Raw genomic sequence first — 23,847 nt, forward strand, 5'->3', positions numbered from 1 at the left:
ATGATCGAAATTTACATGAAATTTTTTACGCAGCGTTGTAGATATATTTTATAATAAATAATAAAAAAATATAAAAAAATTGATATTAAAATATCTATTATTAAAATAATTTTCTTAAACTTTCTTGAAAATTTTCTGAAAGTTTCTAAAAAATTTAAAATTTTTGTTAATTTATTTCATTAAGTTAATTGCTGTTTTAAATTGTATTTACTAAAGCAATTCTTGAGTTTCTTCACGTATTTATATATCGCAAAATGTGCCGGGTCCGTCCAGCGAAATGCAAAATAATTACGTGGAATTGGACCGTGAAGCGCGCACGCTAATGAAATCATCGCATCTTGGTATCATTCGATGCCGCCAAAATTCTTTCCTTATTCTGTAAAGAACAACGTATCTGACAGCAACATACGAGTTTGAAATTTTCCAGTTAAATATTTAATGTAAAAAAACATTCTGATATTTAGGATAAATTAATCGTTTTTAACGCGAGATCTGTTGCCACGGAACAAGCGTCGCGTTCTGCAACTTCATCTCGAACTTCATAAACTTCGTTTGCGAATATTACTTCTTGCGAGTATCGGCACCCTTCGAAAGGTCGCGAGACAAGGGGCGACGATGCGTAGAGCCTCCTCGCAATCGACTTCCCGATGCCGATCCGGATGCCCGGTGCTCCGGTCGACGACGAGCCCCGGGTGGGTGGGGCGCGAGGTGTATCTAACTATAGAGGCAACACGTAGTGCAGGATATTGTCGCGTAGTCTCCAGCGGAACAGTCCACTGCGAAGGCTCATCGGGACCGCATCCGCCGGCTCGTTATCGCACGAATCCATCCCTCGCCCATCATCATCACATGGACCCCGTCGCGCTGTAACACGAATTCCGTTCCAAGTAACACATACACGCACACACGCATACATCTTTATCTCTTCGCTATATCTTCTCTGTCTCTGCACATCCCTACCCCAACCTTACACGGCACAGAGCTACTGTGTGTATTTTTGTGTGCATGTGTATCTTTGCGCACGCGTGTGAGTGCTGCCGTCATCAAGTGGTCCAGAGTGCCTCCGATCGCAAATGCTGGAACGCCATTAACCTGCTAAAAGTGGAGAGCCCCGCGGAGAAGAACTTTTATTAATCCACATCATGATGTTTGGCTGACCAAAAACTATCTGATCTAAACTCTGTAAACATCAGAAACTTTCCCTTTCCTCTCGAGATATCAATATCGTAGTCTAGAATGAGTTAAATTAATATATAATACGAGCAGAAATATATTATTCTGCATTGTCTCATTTAATTCAATCTTTTCCATTTATGATTAATCCGAAGTAAATAATTAAACATTATTTTATAAATCTTATTATATATTTTTAGCGTGTATTAATACAAATATACATTTATGGTCAAGCATTATCTGTCTATCTACTTGAATCGGATAATTTTCTTCATTGACTATTAGTAGGGAAAAATTAATATGATCAGACATTTCTCTTTTCAGGTAAATTGATTGAAAAATGTTTTTTCTGTATTATTTCTTATATTTTAGAAAATTTATATTTTTCCATCTTTATCTTTATCAGATTTGACTTGTCATCTGTTCGCTTTACTTCAAAATCTGATTATCTCGACGCGAAGAGACGCGCGATGAGTTGTGGAACGCGGTGTAAACTGGTGATATAAATGCTTGCATATTCGTGCGGCCGCCATGACGTCTCGTGACACCTGTTCAATTAACTCATTAAACTTCAAACTTGAGAAATATCATTGTATGTGTGTTTCGAGATGTGCAGTTTTCTTTTCTTGGTGCATGAATTCAATTAAAGTATTTGTGCTATTTTCGATTCTACATCTTCGTCACAAATGTAGCAGACTACGTTCGAATCAGTAGTTTGAGAAATCAAAAGTGAAAAAATTTATTTGCTAATCATTACACACGTTTTATTATTTGATAATTTCAATAGTATAAATTTATGCTTCTCTCTTACATAGACGTAATATTTCATTTATCTGTCTTTTCGCGTGCGTTCTATTACGCACGCATTTGGAAATAAAAAATAATACTGCAACAAGTATTTTAAAATTAAGTAAATGTAAAATAAATTTTATCATTTTACAATTTATGATGGATGTAAGTAGCTTAAGACAATATTATTCTACGTCAAGAGAAATTTGTATTGCACAGTATTACAGTGACAGGCCGCGTCACGCGTCATAACTCTTCGCGACTGCCGCGCATAAATAATATTCCCGAAGTGTACAACTTGTGCTTGGCGATCGATCTATTGTCTAATAAGATAACATCTGGTAAGACATCTATATTCTTGGTACATCAATCAGATTCTCAATATTAAGGCTACGATCCATTTTGAAATCCAATACGCATCTCGATGCCGTCCATCCTCCACCGAGAGCTCTTAAACTATTTCGAGTGCGAGTCAAGCTTCCCCAAATTTATAAGCAGGAACGGAGTGGGTGGCCGAGGGAGACGAGGGAGTGAATTAATACCGTGAGTTAAATTAAACCCCGTGCCACGATTCACAACGGTGACTTTGTGCGACACATTCCTCTCGGCGGCCGACGCCGATATTTACCATTATTTTCTCGCTTTGTCGCTGCAGAATTGATGTTAAACAGATTTTTGAAATAATTGTCTCAAAATTTTTGCATTTTTTAATGATAAATAAAGCTCGTTGATGACTTATTTTTTATAATGACAAAATTATTTATTTTATTAAAAGAATTATGATTCTCACAAAAAGAATCGATAGTACGATAATCAAGAAATCCTCTTATACGTATATTGAATAGTCATGATCAATTAACATTAGCAATAATAATAATAATATATTTATATTGCTATTTATAATATGTATGTCACAACTAATAAAAAATGATATGCATCCAAGTGTTCATATCAGAGCTATATAAATAATTGCAGACGCCTCGTAGGGGATTAAGAAAACCGTGAATCTCTTACTTTAATGTCAGTTTAATATAGCTGAACTGGTCGTAAACAAAAACGTGACATTATATTTGGGATTTATCCAAATTTACTGTTAGATATCTGGATGTACACAGCGATCGCGAATCTGAGATTTCGCGATTTTGTATGATATATGTATTTACAATATTGCGGATTATCTTCAAAGTATTGCATGGTGACTGCGTAATGCAGACTATTTTAAAGTTAGGAAAACATTCTGTTTGCTGTATATATTTTTTTATTATATCAAATTATATTATTTAAAATTCATTATTCTATTGAGAGGTAAATTTCCTATTTTGGGTAAATCTAGGAATATAATGTCTCACGCGTGGACGATTAAAAGGTCGATATTATCGGTGGTGCCTTCAACGGCTCACAAATTGTCACTTATAGATTACTGTCGCGCAATGGCATCCATATTGTGCTTTGTACTCTCAATTCTTTTGTAATGTGTACGAGTGGGGGCTGGGTATCTATTATGGTACATGAAATTTAGCATTGTGCCCGGAATTACCGGTTGGATACCAGAGAGCCGCGAGTTTCGTGTCGGCCACCGACGTAGCTGGGCGTTCCCTTGTAAATCGGTGAAGCTTAAAGCGTGATAGCTGGTTGTCAGGTACGCGAATTCGCAACCCCCGGTCAATCAACCCTCTCGTAGAGAGAGAGGAAGGGCCCGCGGACGTCCGGGAGGCTTAGAGTATGGCGCCGATCTTGTGACGATCGCGATCGTTTGCGGACTGAGTGAGTGACACGAGTGATTGCGACAAATTATCGATAGCATAAGAAATGGCACAGTTTTGAGCGAAATAATTGACAGAATAACATTTTTTACGAATTACTTAATTTTCTTTGCAATTTATCGTATACACAGCATGGAATGAATTAAAAAATGCTTTAATTTATCTTCATCCTTGTAATCTTTTAAAAAAATAAAGAAAGAGAAATAGCGAAACGTTATATATTAGTATATATTAACTGATCCAAGATAATGATGTAAATAGTTTTTTAATAGAATATTAAAATCCTTTTATTATGGGATCTCTATTTAAAAAATTCATTTTAGTTTCCATGTACAAAGAGAAATCTTATTATATGAAATTAATAATCTCCCATCTTTATGTATAATTTATATAGAGAAACATATATAAATTAAATTTTTAAACAAAAGTATTTTTTAAATAAATGTTAAAAATAGATTATCTAATCTCTATTTTCTCTATTTTGTTAGAATTAGAAAAAGAATTAGAAAAATATTTTATAGTAACATTGCTTTGATATCATCGTGTCGCATTTTGCACCATGAAAGCGACTATTTATGTAGCGCGTTCAGTATCTCCCCGAAAGCTAATTTTGGTTTCAGCTGCAATATTGCGTCTCGATGATCAACAGGCTTCGTGTAATATTTCATACTTCTTAATTGACAGCATCATTTTATGGAATTCGATTCTCTTGAATGGGCTTTTGCTCATATCTTCAACTGAAAAGAATAAAATTTGTTTCTACAAAATAATGCGACAAGATGTTAAACAGCTTCAATATTGTATATATCATGTTTATATGTTATTATTATATGTATAATACAACGTTATTATAACGTACTTTTAAGAAACAATTTTTTTTTAATTCTCTTTTCTAATTTGATAAATCAAATGATTAATATAGTTTTCATCACGTAATGTAAGTTGTTCACCCAACAGCATGCATTTACAGCTAAGCAAATATACAATTTCTGTAAGAACTTTTTTGTAAAGCTATTTTCGTATTTAAGCATTGCTTTATTTTATAATTAAAGCCATCTAATGTAAATGTTATCGTTATAAACTATCCTTCGGTCTTAAATATAATTTATGAGAGAGAGCTTACAGCACATGTTCACTACATAACTGCAGCGCAATCACGGATTAATGTGAATTCATTATGGATGCAGGCCTTCCCGTGATGATGCGAATTTTGCAATAATTTAAACGTGATTACATAATAAATTCTTTACACGTATCGCCACTTTGGCTTGCGACCAGCATCGAAATACGTAGATTCTATCGTAATGAGATGTAACGTCCACCGCACACATCTCCCGATTTCGAAAATTCCTACGCTCCACCTTCCTGCGAAGATTTCGCAAGAATTTTATTAGCACTCCGTAAAAAAAGAAAACAAAAAATGCTGCTTCTAATGCTTGGCGTTCTTCCAGCACCAAAATATTTTATCGATCATGCGATATCGCGATTCATTGTCGCCAGAGACACGCCTTCGCGCCGTAACCGAGTCACATTTTTATTAACAATTCCTGAGTCTGCATTTTTATAAAAAGAAATAAAAGAAAAACGATTTTCAATCTAATGTATTTTACTGAAACGCAATCAATCACGTACTTGAAGAGTACATTTAATGCCAATTATAAAATTGTCCTATAAAAGATCTATAATTATTTGTAGTCTAAAATGTTTGGACTGCAAAAAAATATCTAGATGTCAATATTGCTAACTTGTTTTCTCAATTTCACCGACATTCCAGGCATCCGAGGAGTATCGGGAACATAGCACGCAGAAAACTCAACGGGCTCGCAAAACACGGCAGCGGCAGAATCAACACGTAGTCGAGCAGCGCAGTACAACCCTACAGGAGAGCTCAACTGTTACCACAAAGCGCAGCAGCCAGCAGGAGCTATCGAAAAAGAATTTCAACGTTATCCGATTGAACTCCATCCCACTACCTATCGCGAGCGGTGGCACAGTTACTTGTAAGTGACATCTTTCGCTCGTATATATTTCTTGAATTCTTAAAATTTTTGTTCATTCTTCAAATTTGGCTTCATGCCATTTACCTCGAAATTTGCACAAAAGGCTTTTATGTAGCAGAATAGTTACTGCATGATGTAAGTTTTAAGAGTGCGTGCTACGGTTGGTTGGATACCGGGAAATATAAAAGTTACAGTAATTCATCAGTAACTTAATCTCTTTCTACTTGATAGAAGAGTGCGAAGTATTAGTAATGTTTTTTCATTCATGAAAGGAGAGATTCTTTCAAAATTCAGTGCACAATAGAGAAGAATAATGAAACACGCTGTATGATTTAACATTGTCTCATATATTACTGCGCTTAAAGATCGTGAATTTATTATTTAAGAAGCTACGGCTACGGAGTAACAGTAAACTTTTTAAAATTAATTAAACCTTATTAGTTAAAACTAGTTATTAATAAGCGATAACAGCTATTGAATCAAAGTGATCGATAAACAGATAACGATCGGACAGAATTCGCAGGACTGTCTGGCTTATTATTAGCTCACACTACTTCGAACGACGCAATATTATTTACTGAAACAACAGATCGTGTATTCTTTTCGATATTTCCTTTTGTGCTTTTAGTCAAAATTTTTAATCGCACAAAGAGAAGAGGACTCATTGTGACAAGATTTTTAATTAATTGAAAAAATTTAATTTTTATTAATCTCTCAAAAATGAGTATCTTTTTTTTTTTAGTAACTCAACGTTGCCAATTTAATTATTTTAAATATACCCTTTTAACCGTATGACCGCACATAGAGCAACAAACTTGTTCTCGATGCTGATCGAACTGTAAATAATATCGACATAATATTTTCACAGCAGTTAGTTTATTTAGTCTATTTTCTATTATTAGTTTAACTAGCAATAGTCGAACGCACCCGTTGGCTGGAACCTATTCGCTGCGCGGAAATAAATCACGGATTTTACTGCGCAACGTGTGCTGCTTTGCTCCGCCGCGGATTTTACGATACGAATTCTTCCGCCTCGCGTAAGACTCGGACTCGGCGCGTTTTACGCGCTCTTAAATTTTCGTGCGGACAAAACTTCCTCTCTCTCCTCCCCCCCCCCATTTTCTTCAACGATTAACGCACACGTCATTCTTAAACCGCCTACTTAACATCACGGCGAAGGATATATCGTCATTAATCACGCGCGTGCGCGCCGATGCCGTATTTGACTACTCGTACCCACGTGTATTTGATGACTTGACGAGTTGAATTGATTAATGACCGACAATGCAGTCCCGCGTAACGTTTCGAGATTGAATTATACCTTCGGTATAATGAGCTAATTATTACTGTTAGACACATGATGGAACAGTAAGATTAATTCGAAAAAAATATTAACTATTAATCGAACTTTAATCGCTGAAACAATTAATAGTAACAACTAATGATATATAATTAAATAATTGTTCTCTTGTTTAATTAATTTAAAAAAATTACTATTATTCTGTAGCTGTGCTTCTTGACGTAAATAGTATAGCTAAGCGCCAAGAGAATAGACAGATCAACGGTAAGCTTCTGAGCAACGTTATAAAAGCACAAGTGAAGGAGTTCTCTGTTCAGCTTACTTCAATAAATAAACGAGCGGCGACGAATAATGCGATTCAATAACATGCAATGTTTCGCGGCTGAGCAAACCGCCGCGCGCTCAGAGAGCGTCAAATGACAGACACGACGGATTCGTATTCGCGCTTTATCCACCACCTTGCCAAAAATATGGCGAGCTGGACAGGCCGGCGCTGCGCGTGGAAGGACGGTATGTATGTATGTATGTCGGATAAGCGCGACGCACTGTCCGCGATATTAATATTGGGTGATTAAGTGGCTCCGGATGCGCGTACCCGCGGCTGGTCCAAGAGCCGAGAGAGCCTCGAGATTCCGCGCGGCCCGAGGACGATGTAGCGGGTCCAGAAAAAGACCCGATCCCTTCCACGTGGACCGTTTCTCCATCCTCCGGGATTCCTCTCTCGTCGCGGCATGCAAACATCAACTGGAGCGAATTCCCGGTCGACGAACCCGCGCGATTCGATTCCGGACGGTGGTTTACACCTTGCCAAGAGATCAATATCTTGTTGCTGGAAGCCCGCTGCTGTCTTGTGCAAATGCCCTTCCGCCTCCAGCAAATATTTTCCTCTCGCTAAGTAACGTGTACTTTTATTTCGCGCCGTTAACGCACCAAGAGTCGAGGAATACGGCGTCTATAGGGATGAAAGTCGGATTCGCATGAGAGATCACTTTGAATCAGGTCGTTGATTTTCCGGCGGATTACGCTGATACCTTGATCTTTTGACACGCGCCGATGCATGCGCGAATAATGTCGCACGGTGGACGTGCAACGCATCACGCTTGTCCGCAATTAGTCAGACCCGGCCGACACCCGTTCCTCTTCATCATAACGGCTGTGGCGCGTGTTAAATGCGCGAGCCGGCTCGCTTGCTTGACGACTTCCTTTGGTAAATGAAACGGCGATCACGGAAGCGTGGCCAGGATGTTACGCGGCCAAAATTCTCCGTCTTGTCTATCTTGAGAATTCCGGGATTCCTTCCACGTGATAACAATTTACGTAACCCCCCGTAAAGATGAGCGCGAAGGAATGGAAAAGAATCAGAGATATGCAGGATTATTTTTAAAATGCTTTGAGAAAAATATTTTATTATACGACTTCTCTCCTGCTCTCTTTACTACTTGAAGTCAAAAATAACATCTTATTACATTATTAAAACGAAATATAAAGTGTAATTATTAATTTTTATTTGTAATAACGTGTTAAAAAAAACTTTTCCATAATTCTCATACAGTATTGGAAGATGTATTTATCAAGTCCTTCAAAAAGATTGACATGAAGAAAGAAGAGATATAGTTTTTAAGATTAAGATATTTCGTCTCGGGTTATAATAATAGTAATTCGTCTAATTGGTCCTCGTCACGAGAAGTATCACGTTCCGAAGACGACCTCGAGTCTTCTCCTTTAGCAATCAAAAGCAATATGCCGAGCGCCTGGCAATAACGTCATCGCGTGCACGCCTAATGATGGTCGCGTCGTCGCGTTCCCGATTTACCCCGATCGAGCGGACCCGTCCAGCGTTGATCCCGTCACGTAACCAGCTATGCAGCCGATCCATCCGCGACACGACGAACCGCGGTTACCACACATACACACAGGAGCGCGCGCGCGCATATATACACGCATTTATATACACACGACGCGTATATGTGTAATATATGTATATAAAATACATCTTCATACACATTGATATACCTGCATCATAAATTTTCGCGCACCAGGTGCAAGCGTCGCGACGTCGACCATCCGCTTCCTCCCACCAGCCGCGGAATCCTCGGATTAGCGCGTGCGTAAACCTCCATAGGTTCACCCCGGTCGTGTTAGTGTGCGTTGGTCACTGTCAGTGATATTCCTGCGTATATATGTGCCCCTCGTGTGGCGCGGCAGATAGAGAGGGATAGATCTCTTCGTAAAGAAGACGAAGTGTGTGTGTGAGAGAGAGAGAGAGAGAGAGAGAGAGAGAGAGAGAGAGAGAGAGAGATTGTTGCAAAAAGGAAGAGGGAGAGTGAGGGGAATGAGAATATTTGATAAACGAGGTAGACTGGCAATCGTGGTAGGCAACACAAAACTGGCCTCTGGTGTAGCTAACGCTGGAAAAAAGATCATCCGCCAGATCGACACCGGCCAGCTCTCTCATCGTCCTCGGCGCCGACCGACTTTGGTGCTCGTGCGACCGTCAGTCGTGCCGGAGATGCGCCCTCGTGAGGTCGACTGACAGGCGCCATCAGGCTGGAGACCTCGCGAACGAGATCGCTGGAGAACGCCGGAAGACGTTGTTACCGTTCGGTCAGTCGGTCGGTGGGTCAGTCGGTGGGTGGGTCGGTCGCTCACTCGCTCTCCTTAAGTCGCGTTGCCCCCCCGCGGAACATCTCTCGGGGATTCTTGATTTTTTTTTAGCGCGGACGTTTCGGTACCGGACAAGATTTATCGACGTCGATCTATTCGACGGGGGATCTTTATCCTCGGGGTGTTGCCTCTCGCACGTGACGGCGCGCGCTCGTAACTGGATTCTTTCACTCACGTTGAATCATCCCAATCGTTATTTGGAAGTGATGTAAGATTTTTTTTTACATTCGAATCTCTCTACGTAAAATAAATTGTAGAATCTGTCCGCGAGGCAAAATCAAAGAGGTAAAACCGTTTTTTTATTAGAATAAACCATTCCGTGCAAAATTGATTTGTGCTTTTTGTCTCGTTAACAATTGAAAGATACGTTATTAATTTTTCTGATAACATGTAAAATATGTAATTTTTCTCTCGTTTAAAAAAAAAAAGAACGCGATTATTAATTTTTGCGGCGATTCAGAATAAAACCGGTGCGACCCCACGATCGAATCACGATAGTTCGTCAAGTGCGTCAACGTCGACGGGAATTTGCACGATTCTGAAGTGTACTCGTTGGAGATGATTTGGGGAGACAAGGAACCGGAAATACCAGCCACGTGGCAGGAGGTATCGACCTTCTATAAAGCTTGGTTGAAGAGCGTGTTCTTCAGCGAATTCAATCGCGCCGAACGCGGGCCGATCTGCTACGCCAAGAGCGCTCAGGGAAGCCAGGAAGTTCCAGGACCTGGCCTCGATTTCGCGCCGCTCGTCTTCCAGAGTATCTTCTATATCGACACGAAAAAAGGTTTTGCCTTCAAGAGATCTCTCAATTCGTCTTCGACTAATTTCAAATGACAATTGAACGGCTTGCAATGCATTGCATTTTATAATCATATTATCGATAATTGAAAGATTGATTTACGATCAACAAATTTGTGAATACTTACTAAAAATTAAATACTTAATAAAAAATCTGCACGATGTTTCGTATGTGGCACAAAATTTTCTGATCCGCATCGCTGATCAAAAAATATTTCGGAGCTTATTTCCTTCTTTTTTTTTAAGATTTTGCAAATTTTCTAAACATATACGCAATTAAATTGTTTCTGTACGTTTTAAGATACAAATATCGACTAAATATAGCCTAATTTACTGAAAACATGTTAGGCGGAAGAAATATGACTCTGTATTTCCGAGGAATATTATTTATGTGCGAACGTATTACTGTGTATCTTTGAATATGAAACGGTGAGCATGACAAACACAAGCATTAAGCAGTTATTTTTGATATGAAAATCTTGTTTGGGTGCGAAAGCTGCAATTTTGTACGCCAGTGCCAACCAATCGCGGCGCACTCGAGGAAACTATGTCGCGCGGGGTGTCCTTGGGATGTGCCTGATGAACGCCATTCTGCTCGTTTTCAGCCGAAGTGAAGATGCCTAGCGGAAACGTGGACAAGCCGGTTATCGAGGACAATCACGATGGTACGGTATCCATCAAGTACGAGCCGAGGGAGGAGGGCCTCCATGAGATTTATGTGAAATTCAACGGCGAACACGTCCAGGGTAAGTTAATGCATTCATCTCGCAAATTAACAGCGATTACGCAATCGTGAGGGGCGATCGATCATACGGAGATTCACCGAGCATCCAAGAATAACGTGTGCTAATGTGCGCGATGCGCGTGCGATCCGTACGATCCTGAAACACAGAGGCTATATGAAATTTCATTCCCCGTGTAATGGATCTCGCGAGCGCCAATTTGCGCTAATAATAAATCTCTCCGTCCGACAAATTAATTTACTTCACGCGACCGTCATTAAGTATAATATTTCTCAGTTACCTGCTCTCTTAAATAAAAACATATTTTTATATATTATTTATTATAATATCTCAATACATCGGTACTTGATTCGAGAAATTCTAATTTCGTTGAGTAATATATAAATAAATATAAATTTTTACAAATAATCTTTAATTCTCTTCGCCGTCTTTACTTTTTTTTCCCTTCGCTTAACAAAACTCTACAAATGATTGATGTGAAATGAATGTTACATGTATATTTTATATTAATATATGATTTTTTCAGGCTCTCCCTTTAAATTCCATGTCGATTCCTTGGCGAGTGGATATGTAACAGCGTATGGACCAGGTTTGGTCTACGGCGTTTGCGGCGAACCTGGAAACTTCACCATCTCGACGAAAGGCGCCGGCGCCGGTGGTCTCTCGCTGGCTGTCGAAGGGCCCAGCAAGGCCGAAATAAGCTGTCACGACAACAAGGATGGCACGGTGTCGGTGTCCTACCTACCTACCGCGCCCGGCGAATATAAAATTACCGTTAAGTTTGGCGACAAACATATCAAAGGCAGCCCCTTCGTCGCCAAAATCACGGGTAAGTGCATTTGGATTATTTTCCGGAGCAGTTAATAATATATATAATTATTTATCTTTAAAATTCGGATTTTTACTTCAATATTTTAAGTAATTCTTTTATTTTTATAATTGAAGAAATTGAATGTCGTTTCTAGGCGAAGGCCGCAAGAGGAACCAGATCTCCGTAGGTTCTTCTAGCGAAGTGCAGCTACCGGGTAAGGTATCCGACGCCGATATCAAGACTCTAAATGCGGCCATCACGGCACCCAGCGGTCTGGAGGAGCCGTGTTTCCTGAAGAAGATGCCGGGGAGCGGCAACATGTGCGTGTCGTTTACGCCGCGTGAAGCGGGCGAGCACACCGTGAGCGTGAAGAGAATGGGCAAGCACATACCGAACTCCCCCTTCAAGATCGACGTGAAGGATCGCGAGGTCGGTGACGCGAAGAAGGTCAAGGTTGCCGGTCCCGGTCTGAAGGAGGGTAAGACCCACGTGGAGAACAAATTCTCGATCGACACGCGGAACGCCGGCTTCGGCGGCCTGTCCCTCTCGATGGAGGGCCCGAGCAAGGCCGAGATTCAATGCAAGGACAACGAGGACGGCACGCTCAACATCTCCTACAAGCCCACCGAGCCCGGTTATTACATCATGAATTTGAAGTTCGCGGATCACCACGTCGAGGGCTCGCCGTTCACCGTCAAGGTCAGCGGGGAGGGCAGTAACCGGCAGAGGGAGAAGATCCAGAGGCAGCGGGAGGCCGTGCCGATCACCGAGGTCGGTAGCCAGTGCAAGCTGACGTTCAAGATGCCTGGCATCACGTCCTTCGATCTCGCCGCCACCGTCACGTCACCCGGCGGCGTCACCGAGGACGCCGAGATCAAGGAGGCCGAGGACGGCATATACGCGGTGGCGTTCGTGCCCAAGGAGCTGGGCGTGCACACGGTGTCCGTGCGTTACAAGTCCATGCACATCCCCGGCTCGCCGTTCCAGTTCACGGTGGGCCCGCTGAGGGACGGCGGCGCGCACAGGGTTCACGCGGGCGGACCCGGTCTGGAGAGGGGTGAGCAAGGCGAGCCCTGCGAGTTCAACATCTGGACCAGGGAAGCGGGCGCGGGCACCCTCGCCGTCTCCGTCGAGGGGCCCAGCAAGGCGCAGATAGACTTCAAGGACCGCAAGGACGGCAGCTGTTACGTCAGCTACGTCGTCAGTGAACCTGGTAAGCCACGAGTGTCGTATTCATCTATGCGCGGTGATCTTGGTCATCGCGAAATTCTAAGAAAAGCGTAGTCAATGTTTCAAGTCATTGTACGCGCGAGAAGAGTTACACGGTTCCGCTAATTCGAGACTGCAACATTCATAGACCGATCCAATCCGTCATTTGAAGTATCCATAAAACGTTGCAATATATCGGTAAAGATGGACGTGTGCCAATGCCGTCCCCATTCCTGACTGGGTGCAAGATGATTGTCAAAGACAATTTGCGCCTTGAGAGAAGACAGTAATACCGGTCCCTGAGTATTTACAGATTTGCACACTAAATCAAGTCTGTTAAAGCGATGGACCATTTAGACTTTGTATCGTGATAGATTATTCGCCGCACGCGCGCTGCATGCACATAATCGATTGCTGTCGCCCGAGTGACTCACTTAGCGTTCCAAAATTATCCGCACGAATTTTATGGATCGCCGACGATATCCGCGCAAACTAAATCACCCGTGACGCGGACGCCCGTTGGGTTTAATACGCGCGAATTTAATCACGCGGCAGTTAAATTATACTTGAATATATTATTATTATTAATATCTACTGGATGAAATGAAACGTCAACGTATGACAGTTTTAGTAAGAGTGCTGCCGATCTCTGAAACTTTTTGAAACTCGATATCTTTCACTCTTATTTATCCTTTTCCTCACGATTATTCTAATATTGTTTCATCATTGTATAATACTTTTAATTCTACTTGAAAAAAAAGACCAATACATAACAATTGATGGAAAAGAAATATAATAGAGATAAATGATTTGGTAGAGCAGACTAATGCAATAGATCCCATGTCTGCAATCTTAAATATCCGGTGTTGCCGCCACTAGATTTTTGCAGACTTTCGCCACTTAAATTTTAACAAATTTAAATTCGTTTAAGTAGTTTTATTATTGAAACACCTATCGTTGACGATGGGGCACCCTGGTATTTACGCGCGGTCGAGTTTACATGGCGTAGCCGCGAACGTAGATCAACATCGGTTATCCGCAAAGTGTTAATGAATCCGGCTCGACTGCTCGTTGATCCATCGTCACCCATGCCTACCTATCCCTCTCTCCCATCCTGTTGATCGTCCAGTTCTCCCCCCCCCCTCTTGCACTCTCTTTTTCGGTTCCCAAAATATCGCCGTCTATATTTGTTAAGGTGGATCCATATTTTGGCCCCGCAGTTGGCTACTCGCGGCTGGACGCGGATTAGCGCGCGATGGTTATATTTGGGCCCCCGTGGGAGCGGATTGCGACGCGGTGGGGTGACCGACGGGGCCACGGGGGACGCGAGCAAAACAGAAACGCGGGGGCGTGCGGGGAACGAAGGGGGGCGGGGGGAGGGAGAAAGCTCGCCGACGAATCGAGATCAGGATCGACCCGAGGAAAAGTAGTGGTACGCGACCAACCTTCGGCTACAGCTGCGATCGTCTCTTTCTCTCTTCTTCACCCTTTTACTTCCTCTTCGCTCCTTTTCTTTTTCCCCTCGCGCTTTCCGTTTCCCCTCCCTCGCTCGCGAACCCTTCCAACTAATAACTATCTCCCCCTCCCCGGATTTCCTCCCCCCCCCGTTTGTCTCGCCCGCCAAGACACCACGTTTTTCTTGACGTCGGACTTTCACTTTCGGCGAAACCCGTGACGTAACTCGGGAATCGATGGCTACCTTCACAGCCACCACGCAGATCGTCCTGACCGGAAACGAGCCGCAGGAGTCTCAGGAAGGCGATGGTTAGTTCGATCCTTGGGCGGATATTCTCCTCACGAATCTATTCTCCTGATCCGTCAGACAGGAAACGTAGAGCTGATCGCTTTAAATGTTCCGTGATTTATTTATTTCCGTCACGATTTGTTCGGAAATAATTAATATGACTGTCATGAGATATTTGTTGTCATTCACGTGAATATTAATTGTGAAATAAGTCTACGATATATTTTGAATACTCGTTTTTCCTTACTATATTATACACTCTGTAAATATGTATTAATACTCCGCTTGAAACTCTAAGTCTTAAACCCTAAACCCGTAACATATTTACAGTGAGACCAGTTATTAACATTTTCTCGATAAATGTTGGGGACTTTCTCGGTTTTTAATAAACTTCCATAAGTTTATTATTAAAAATGCCTCCATACTAGCGACGTTTAAATTCTACATTGTTCAAATTCATTTATTTACGTGTCGTCGTACGTTGCTTGCTTTCAGGCGAATACAGGGTGGGAATTAAGTTCAACGATCAGCACATCCCTGACTCGCCGCACAAGGTTTACATCTCGCCGGCGATGGGCGACGCGCACAAGCTCGAGGTCGCACAGTTTCCCGACAGCGGAACGCAGCCGGACAAGCCGTGCACCTTCCTGGTGCGCAAGAACGGCGCCAAGGGTGAACTGGACGGAAAGGTAAAGCCACCCTTGTCCGCCGCTGGTGACAAGGACAGCCACTCGGGAGGCGCTGTAACATTCGCGAGTCTAACTCACCGCGATACATCTCCTTGCGAAAGAGAGGAGGAGCGCCGTAAATAACTCGCGCGCGCTTGTGAAACGGCCGCCGCCACATCAGACCGCGTAGGTGGGACCGCGAACGTATTTTTACTTTTCGCCACATGCACATAACTGGATGAGTCACATGGAGGATTTCGACACAAAGTGGCAGCGACTCCTCGTAACGGCGCCCCTTGGTGGTCGCTCGTTTGAATGTGGTGATTTTTTTATCTTCTTCAACTCGGCGCTTTACGGCTTAACGAGATCCCACTTGAAACACTGAGTCGTATGATATTAGTATTATAGTCTTTGGACGCGAGTACTATAAAATCTTTAGACTAGTAGCCAAATGTTTTTGAAATTATGCAATATCGAGAAGAGATTTCGCTGCACATTTATGAACAACGTGTATCTTATAATTAAAAACATATATACTTCTTATAGATATTAAGAAAGAGAAATAAAAACTAAGAAACAATAAAAGTATCTAATTTTCACGGTAAAATGATCCGTCTCAAAGTGTGTAGAAATTATATATAGAACTTTCTACATATAAATTTACCACCATTTAAATTTATACCAGTTTTTGCTTTTTCTTTCTTAATATCTAATTGTAAGAAGTATATTTTTTTTTATAGCGATATAATATTAAATACTTTAATCAGATTTTTAAGAGCTGGTTTTCCGAGTTATGCATCAATTTATCAATTATGCTTTCAGATCGTGTCGCCGAGCGGCATCCAGGACGACTGTTTCATCCAGAGCATCGATGCGGACACGTACTCGGTGAGGTTCATGCCGACGGAGAACGGCATCCATCAGATTCACCTCAAGTTCAACGGGGTGCATATATCGGGCAGTCCGTATCGCGTCAAAGTTGGCAAAGTGGACGCCGACCCGGCGGCGTTGCACGCCTACGGCAACGGTCTGAAGGAGATCAAGACCGGCCAGAAGACCGACTTCATCATCGACACTTGCAACGCGGGCAGCGGGGCGCTGGGAGTCACCGTGGACGGACCCAGCAAGGTCGCCATGGACTGTACCGAGGTCGAGGAGGGCTACAAGGTCAGGTACACGCCCTTGGTACCGGGCGATTATTATATCAGCATCAAGTACAACGGCTACCACATCGTCGGCTCGCCATACAAGGTTCCTTGCACAGGTGCGCATTCTTTATAACATACTCGCAATACATGATTTATACATTATTTTCTAACATTATTTTAAGAATGCAATAATTCATAAATTATTCTACATAACCGAAGACGGCATTATGGAGAAAATATAAATACTGTCTATTCCAGGCGCGGATTTGGCGGAGAGAGGCGCGCAAGAGACAAGCTCGATCGTCGTCGAGACCGTGCAGAAGATATCGAAGAGCAAGCAGACTGGACCGGTATTGCCATTGTTCAAGTCCGACGCGGGCAGAGTGACGAGTAAAGGCATGGGTCTCAAGAAGGCTTACTTAGGAAAACAAAATCAATTCACTGTGCACGCGGGAGACGCCGGTACGTGATTGTAATTGCAATCATATCTGCTATTCATTCAAGCATATAAAAATATATTTTCCAATTAAACTTCATCGATCTACCGATTAAATTGTATTACAGTCTACATACTTTATTGTTAATATTGTTGTAAATCTAAATGACAATTTTGAGAATTTTTAACTATCGCTGGATTAATTAACTTTTCGTTTTAAATTATCACTTGAAAATCCCTGATCAATGCCGTAATTGCAGGTAACAATATTCTCTACGTGGGCGTGTACGGGCCCAAAGGGCCATGCGAGGAGGTCTTCGTGAAGCACACGGGCCGCAACAATTACAACGTGAGTTACCTGGTGCGCGAGCGGGGCGAGTACATCGTGATCGTCAAATGGGGCGACGATCACATCCCCGGCTCGCCTTATAAGGTCGACGTTTAAAAGCCGAATCCACCATCCGGAACCGGACGCAACGCGTCTGCAACCGCAACGACGGTCATATAAAATAAAGCCATGCGTCATTTCGTTGTAAATTGCACGGGTCTTCCGGGTTTCACATTCAATTTCGCCGAATATACAGAAACGAATTAAGTGCCAATTTAGATTCTCGAACGTCAACTCGTAATTTTTTTTAGTATCGATCATTGGCGAAAGATGCATCTAAGAAAAAAAAAGAAACGATCCGGCCTACGTCGAAACGACGCACGTTATCTCGATTTCTAGAGTAGCAGTCGTATATACAGAAGACAAACTATGACGCTGACGATAAAATCTCGATGTGACTTCTCGCCGACATAGATCACTCGCCCACCCTTCCAAGGTCCTAGGGACAATTTTGACATCTTAGAATTGACGATTTTTGTTGAATCTTGAAACGATATAGAGCCGCGGTTAGAAGAGGACGGGAGTTAAAACGACGATACACGTAGGTCAATTACTGTTGTTCGTTCAAACAAAAAAAAAATCACCAATTGTGCCTTTGATTCGACGTGAGAAAAGTACATGTACGTTTACAGAGATATATATTCGACAGAAAATCACGCACATGCAGTTATACCATATACAAAGACACACGCAAAGACGCTGTCATGTCCCACCCAAGTCAGATCCTGATCACATTATGTTATATATTATCGGTTACTGAACAAGGAAACAGTCGGAACTGTCCATCGTCGATTTTGATGGATTTTGAACATATTACGAAACGGCATCAAAAGAAGAGACACGTATATTTTTATATGCGTGTTTTTCGTATTACGTTTGAAAATTAAAACGACCATTCTCGGATCAATCTCAATCTAAATAATAATAGGCGAAGAGGAGGGAGGATCATATTAAAAAATATTTTCGAAAAATCTAAATATATATAGTTATGAAATGTAAAATATCGTAAAATTTCCTAAAAGATTTTTTTCATGTATTGCGCAATTTCAATATTCGGCCGAAATAAAATATCGCTTCGAAGAGTTGCCTTAATCCTTAAATGTGCAGGACACATACGTACATAAAAAAATACTTATCTCTTATTTTTTGCTGTTCTACAATGCATTCACAGTCTCGTCAAAATCGGTGAGAGATAGTTTCGACCGTCTCTTTGTAAGTATAGATTAAATATACTGCAACTGATTATTATTATTATAATAATATAGAAATTAAATAAATAATATATTTATTATATGGACTTTTCGTTTACCATCGTATCCCTATATGCGAAAGCATGTTTCTTGTCTGCGAAATAATAAGCGTGCCATGTGTGATATTTTTCTAATAATTGAGGCGTTGAGCGAAAAAGAGTAGCATAGATTTAGACGTAGACAGAAAGCATTTAGAAGCAAACACAAAAATTTAGACAATTATGTAATTCGAATTAATTTTTCAAAGAGTTTATTTTCAAAGAGAGAATTCTGTTTGGCTACATTAGTTGCGCAGTAGCTAGTAGCAAAAAAGAATTAAAAGAATAGTTAGTTACATATTTCAACTTTGTGATATGCACTGTTTAACAGCTCAATATCACTTTCGAAAGTTACGAGATACAAACGAAAAATAATTTTGACGACAAGAAAAAAATTGAGGAAGAAGCATAATGATATTAACTTATTTAAGCTAACGTTGCGTCGTCAAACTTATCGATTTTGCATTTGCTGTATATTTATGCAAAATAAAATAAATACGTTTCGTACGACCCCAAGTTCAATTTCTTATAAGGATTGCCTTACAAAACCTGCTCGTGTTACGTCGCGCAGTACCGTTTTACTCATTAATATTGCATTATTCCGAGTCTTTCTCACGCATTTAAGCCACTTCGCACTTTTTGCCTTTTGTCTTCGTTGCTTATATTGAATAGATTGCGCGTCAAGATAGCAAGATGAAATGAACGTGGCCAGATAAGTATAATTGCCAACTTAATTGCGTTTCCAACGAATAATTTATATCGCGTGTTTACGAAATAAATAAATAAAGAAGCGGCTTTTACCTTTCCGAGTGCGATGACAGAGGATATGTGCAATTCGTCGGCGATTATTTTGAAAATTAATTGTCGAAGATTTCGCGACAGCTCCCGCCGAATGAAATTTGCATACAACAGGAAGTGCACTGCAGGTAACTTGTCGTCTCGTGCCGTATCGCACCTGTAGCCCATGAATAACAGCTACAGCTGCATGTCGTATTCGCCACGGCATTTATAATTGATCACTTACCTGCGATATTTCTATCGGTAAGTAATCGCGCGCACTTTCCTTATCTATCTGGTAAATGAAAAGTTCCCTCGGGTCTCATGCGTGCACAATCTCGATGTGAAGCTTGCTTCGATGTAAATGCGATTAAACTGCTATTACCGCTCAATCATTCGATTGATCGTCCTAGAAAAGGACGACATAAAATAATGCGATCATGTACTTTTCGAAGTAAACGCGAAATTTTGTCGTAATCGCGTTTAACAAATTATTATGCGAATCACGAAATTCTTTTATTTCCAAATGGAGAACAAAAGCAATTTTTCCAACAGTTAGCGGTATTAATATAAATGAATTTCCATTTAGATATAATTTTATAATTTGTACCTTTCCGCAGTGTTTTATTTATTTCTATTTATTTGTTAATAAACATATATTTCAGGTTGTTTGTATAAAGATTTAAAAATTTGTCATACATTTTTTAAATATTTATTTATTAAATGCATCTCATGCTTATTCTTTCAGCTATAAAAACATTTTTAAATACGCACATTGCTTCTTTGCTACATAATTCCGACGTGAAATTTTTTAAAAGCCAAAGCTCTAATATTTCGTGTCACTTTAAACTTAATGACAAAATTTGATTATAAAATTTATAAATAGCGTAACATTTACAACAATAATGTTTAATATATAAATGTTTTTGATCTTTCAAGATTTGAAAAAATTGAAACCAAATTCACATATATGTATAATCAATTTAATCCTGGATGTTTGATCTTTTCTTTTACTATTTAATATCTAATATCAATTAGCATGTTTTTTTTGTTTTTGTTAACTCAAGTACGTCTGTTAACTCAGGTATGCACAGACGGCTATCGCCTCACCGTCCCTTATCGCCTCCAATTAATCTTACGCAAGCAGAAATCGAATTTGGCAAACCTTCGCGATCCGTGTGTGAAAATATTCGGTCCGCTGCACCTTTCTCGCTCTCAATTTGTGTGCGCGCGTTCCTACTCTCTCGAAGAGCCGGGAGAGAGAGAGAGATTCGCAGACGGAGATGGAGAGAGCGGCTAAAAAAAAAAAAGCAGCGCGACTGGAAGGGAGCGAGATGTTACGGGCGAGGAGAGAGGTCGGAGGGGGTGAGAGGTACGAGAGCGACGGGAAGGAACGACGCGTGGAAGACGCCGGCGAGAGGATTGCGCACCTGGATCTCTCTCCCGGCTCTTTCGTCGGCGACGCCCGCGAAGGTGCCGCAGGACGAGGGAACCGTGCGGCGGGAACGGAAGGACCTCTCAGACGCGGCCTGTCCCCGCTTCGGCGAAAGGGGGCGGCAACGCGCGGTGCGAATACGAGTCCGCAGGCGTCGGGAACGGGTGGCCGACTTGCGCCGTGTTGCGAGCCCGTCATCCCTGCCGCCCGTCGGGGCTCGTCGAGCGAGAAACACGCCCCGCCGCGACGGCGCGGCGTGCAGCCTCCGTCGGGACCGACGGAAACCGCGGATCGTGCCCAGACGCTCGCGAGCGACTGCCACGTGCGGCCGCGTGCCCTTGGAGTCTGGAGTCGCCTTCCTTGGCCCGCTGGTCCAGTTATGATCGTGACCACGATTCGACGGTCGGATGAAATTGCGCCTCTCTAGATCCCCTTTCTAGATCATAGATTACAAGAAAAGTTTGCTTAAAATGACACGTCCCCGGCAGCTTGCTCAAATGCGTCGTCAAAAGATTTAATTATGTCATGAATTTTATCTTTAAAATTACATTAAAATGCGTGAACCGAATAACGCCGTGTAGATTCGCTTGCCAGTCGATAAAATTCTGTTGCACGTAGTGATTTGAATCGTTTCAAGGGTTTATCTTTAGTTAAAATATAACCATAAGATTTAACTTCTTCTATTGTGCGTTGTTTAATTAATTCAAGAGTCTATTTCTTCATAGGATATGGTATTACTGAGGGACGCGATGCTAGAATAAAAGATATAAAAGTGTCATTTAAAAAAGAATATTTAAAATAAACCTGTAGGCGTCTTATTCCTGCTTGAAATTATCGTTTATTCGCATATTCATATAACACTTTTAAAAATTTTGTAACATCGCACAATACCAATCCAAATGTATACTAAATTTATAAATTTTCCATCGCCGCGCGACAGGGAACATAATTCCCTAACGGATATCGTTGAAAAATTTACAAGTACGATTTTTCAAATTCTCGCGTGCTGTCTTCTAAACATCTTTTGAAGCTTCGTCTGCATTTCGCACGCGTCTCTTATCCGCTGTTATTAAGATCGCCTATACGTACGTTTATCCCCGCCGTACGTTCTCCCACGGGTCTATATCTACGACATTACCCTCCTCCGCTCGCAACAAAGTATCGCCGACAGTTCGACGGTAAGCGCCGAGCGTTTCCATTTCTATGCAGCAGGATGGAATGGAGTTCAATGACTCGGAAGGGTGAAGAGAGACAGGGGAAGAGGGGTGGGAAGGGAAGGGGGGAGGAAGAGAAGGCCAGAGGCGTCTTTCGTGGCGTTCCGCGGGATTGACTGCGGGCAGACGAGCTCTCGCGGGGGCGAGCTTCCCTCGCGCGCGTGAACTCGCGCGTAAGTAGGAAAATGCGTCGCGGACGCGATGGAAAGCACGATGGAGAGAGAGGCGGAGCTTTCACCGCCTCCACCTACGAGCCCACCTTTCGCGGGAGGTATGTCGCCCCGGCCAGGATTTCCCGGACCTTTTCCACAACCGTGCTCCTCTCTCGCTCTCTTCTCCCCTTTTTTTTTCATCCCACCACCACCATCACCACCACCACCACTGTCGACCTCCACCTCGGGAAACGGCGCCGACATTTTCCTTCATCGACTGCAGCCTCTTACCGGCGATGGTGAATCCGCATCAGCCAGCCGGGTTTCTGCAGTCTACCTTCTTTATAGAACGCGCTTGTAAGGTATATATATGTGTGTGGGTATACGGAGGTAGCTGGGAGTGGCTGGTAATAGTGTTAAGCAGGAAACGTAGTGGTTAAACTGAAATGGTAAATCGAACGAATATTTCAACCAACGATTAGGTTAATCCTGAAGTAACGATAGAACGAACTGGAGCAACAAAAAACGTGGAACGAGACTGGAGAACGTTTTGTCATGATCGTGTCTTGGAACGGCGATAAAAACGCAATGAATCTTGCGGGATTATTTATTGTGTGTAACAAATAACTTTGTAAAGACTGTTTGTTCACACATGGTTCAGCTTGCGAAACATATAGTCGCCAGTTGTTTATGTAATACAATCATAACTTTAAAGAGCTCTCGCGATAAGAAATGTTATTCTAAGAAATAAATTCGTCATGGTAACTGAAAGACATATCCTTCTATCGTTTTCTTTAAATTTAGCATCATCTAATATTTTCGAGAGATTTTGGTAGCAAATTTTCAATTTTAACATAAAATAAAAATAACGACTTCCTAAACGACAGTTACAGCTATAGCCACGTGACCACCGACCGAGCTCCAAAGTCGATGGCCTGTAAATAGTACAAACAATATCTTCTTCGCGCGTCCACTTTCTCCCTCGATTACAACGATTGCCATTTATTTAATGCGTAGCCATCCCGCGCGAAGTAAGAGAGCGGGGACTCCATAGACACTCTTTTTTTTTGCTGCGCGAGAGTTCGCATACCGTTCGCCACCATCTTGCCGTGTGCAGCGACCCCGTCGCTCTCGCACCTCAAAGTGCATCCCGCCTGCGCGCCCGGCAGACTGCAAGATTCTTTCCCTCCCTCTCGGAGGGAAGCCGCCCGTGCGGATCCATAGTGCGGAGCGCGACGCCGGAGCTCCACCTTCGTCGCCACTTTCACCGCCGGCCGCCTCCTCCACTTCCGTCTTCGCCACCTCTATACTTCCGTCTCCGTCGCTATCCGCTCCCCGCTCCCCCCC

General features: G+C 42.0%; 1 protein-coding gene across 2 annotated transcripts in view; it reads left to right on the forward strand.

The window, feature by feature from the left end:
- Positions 1-19,432, forward strand: part of LOC105459707 (filamin-A) — a 46,268-nt gene extending 26,836 nt beyond the window's left edge. The window contains exons 1-9 of one of the 2 annotated variants that reach the window (XM_011705945.1): positions 780-887; positions 5,500-5,725; positions 11,093-11,233; positions 11,757-12,059; positions 12,196-13,254; positions 15,490-15,683; positions 16,485-16,926; positions 17,069-17,272; positions 17,507-19,432. In XM_011705945.1, the coding sequence (XP_011704247.1) occupies positions 11,104-11,233; positions 11,757-12,059; positions 12,196-13,254; positions 15,490-15,683; positions 16,485-16,926; positions 17,069-17,272; positions 17,507-17,691 (2,517 nt within the window). In that variant the 5' untranslated portion in view covers positions 780-887; positions 5,500-5,725; positions 11,093-11,103 and the 3' untranslated portion in view covers positions 17,692-19,432. Of the gene's footprint in view, positions 1-779; positions 888-5,499; positions 5,726-11,092; positions 11,234-11,756; positions 12,060-12,195; positions 13,255-15,489; positions 15,684-16,484; positions 16,927-17,068; positions 17,273-17,506 lie in introns of those variants that run through there. The other variant, XM_011705944.1, reaches the window with a different exon arrangement.
- The last annotated feature ends 4,415 nt before the right edge of the window (positions 19,433-23,847 follow it).

This window comes from Wasmannia auropunctata, unplaced genomic scaffold (genome assembly GCF_000956235.1).
Source record: "Wasmannia auropunctata unplaced genomic scaffold, wasmannia.A_1.0 LD334169.1, whole genome shotgun sequence".
In the NCBI taxonomy this organism is placed as follows: Eukaryota; Metazoa; Arthropoda; class Insecta; order Hymenoptera; family Formicidae; genus Wasmannia; species Wasmannia auropunctata.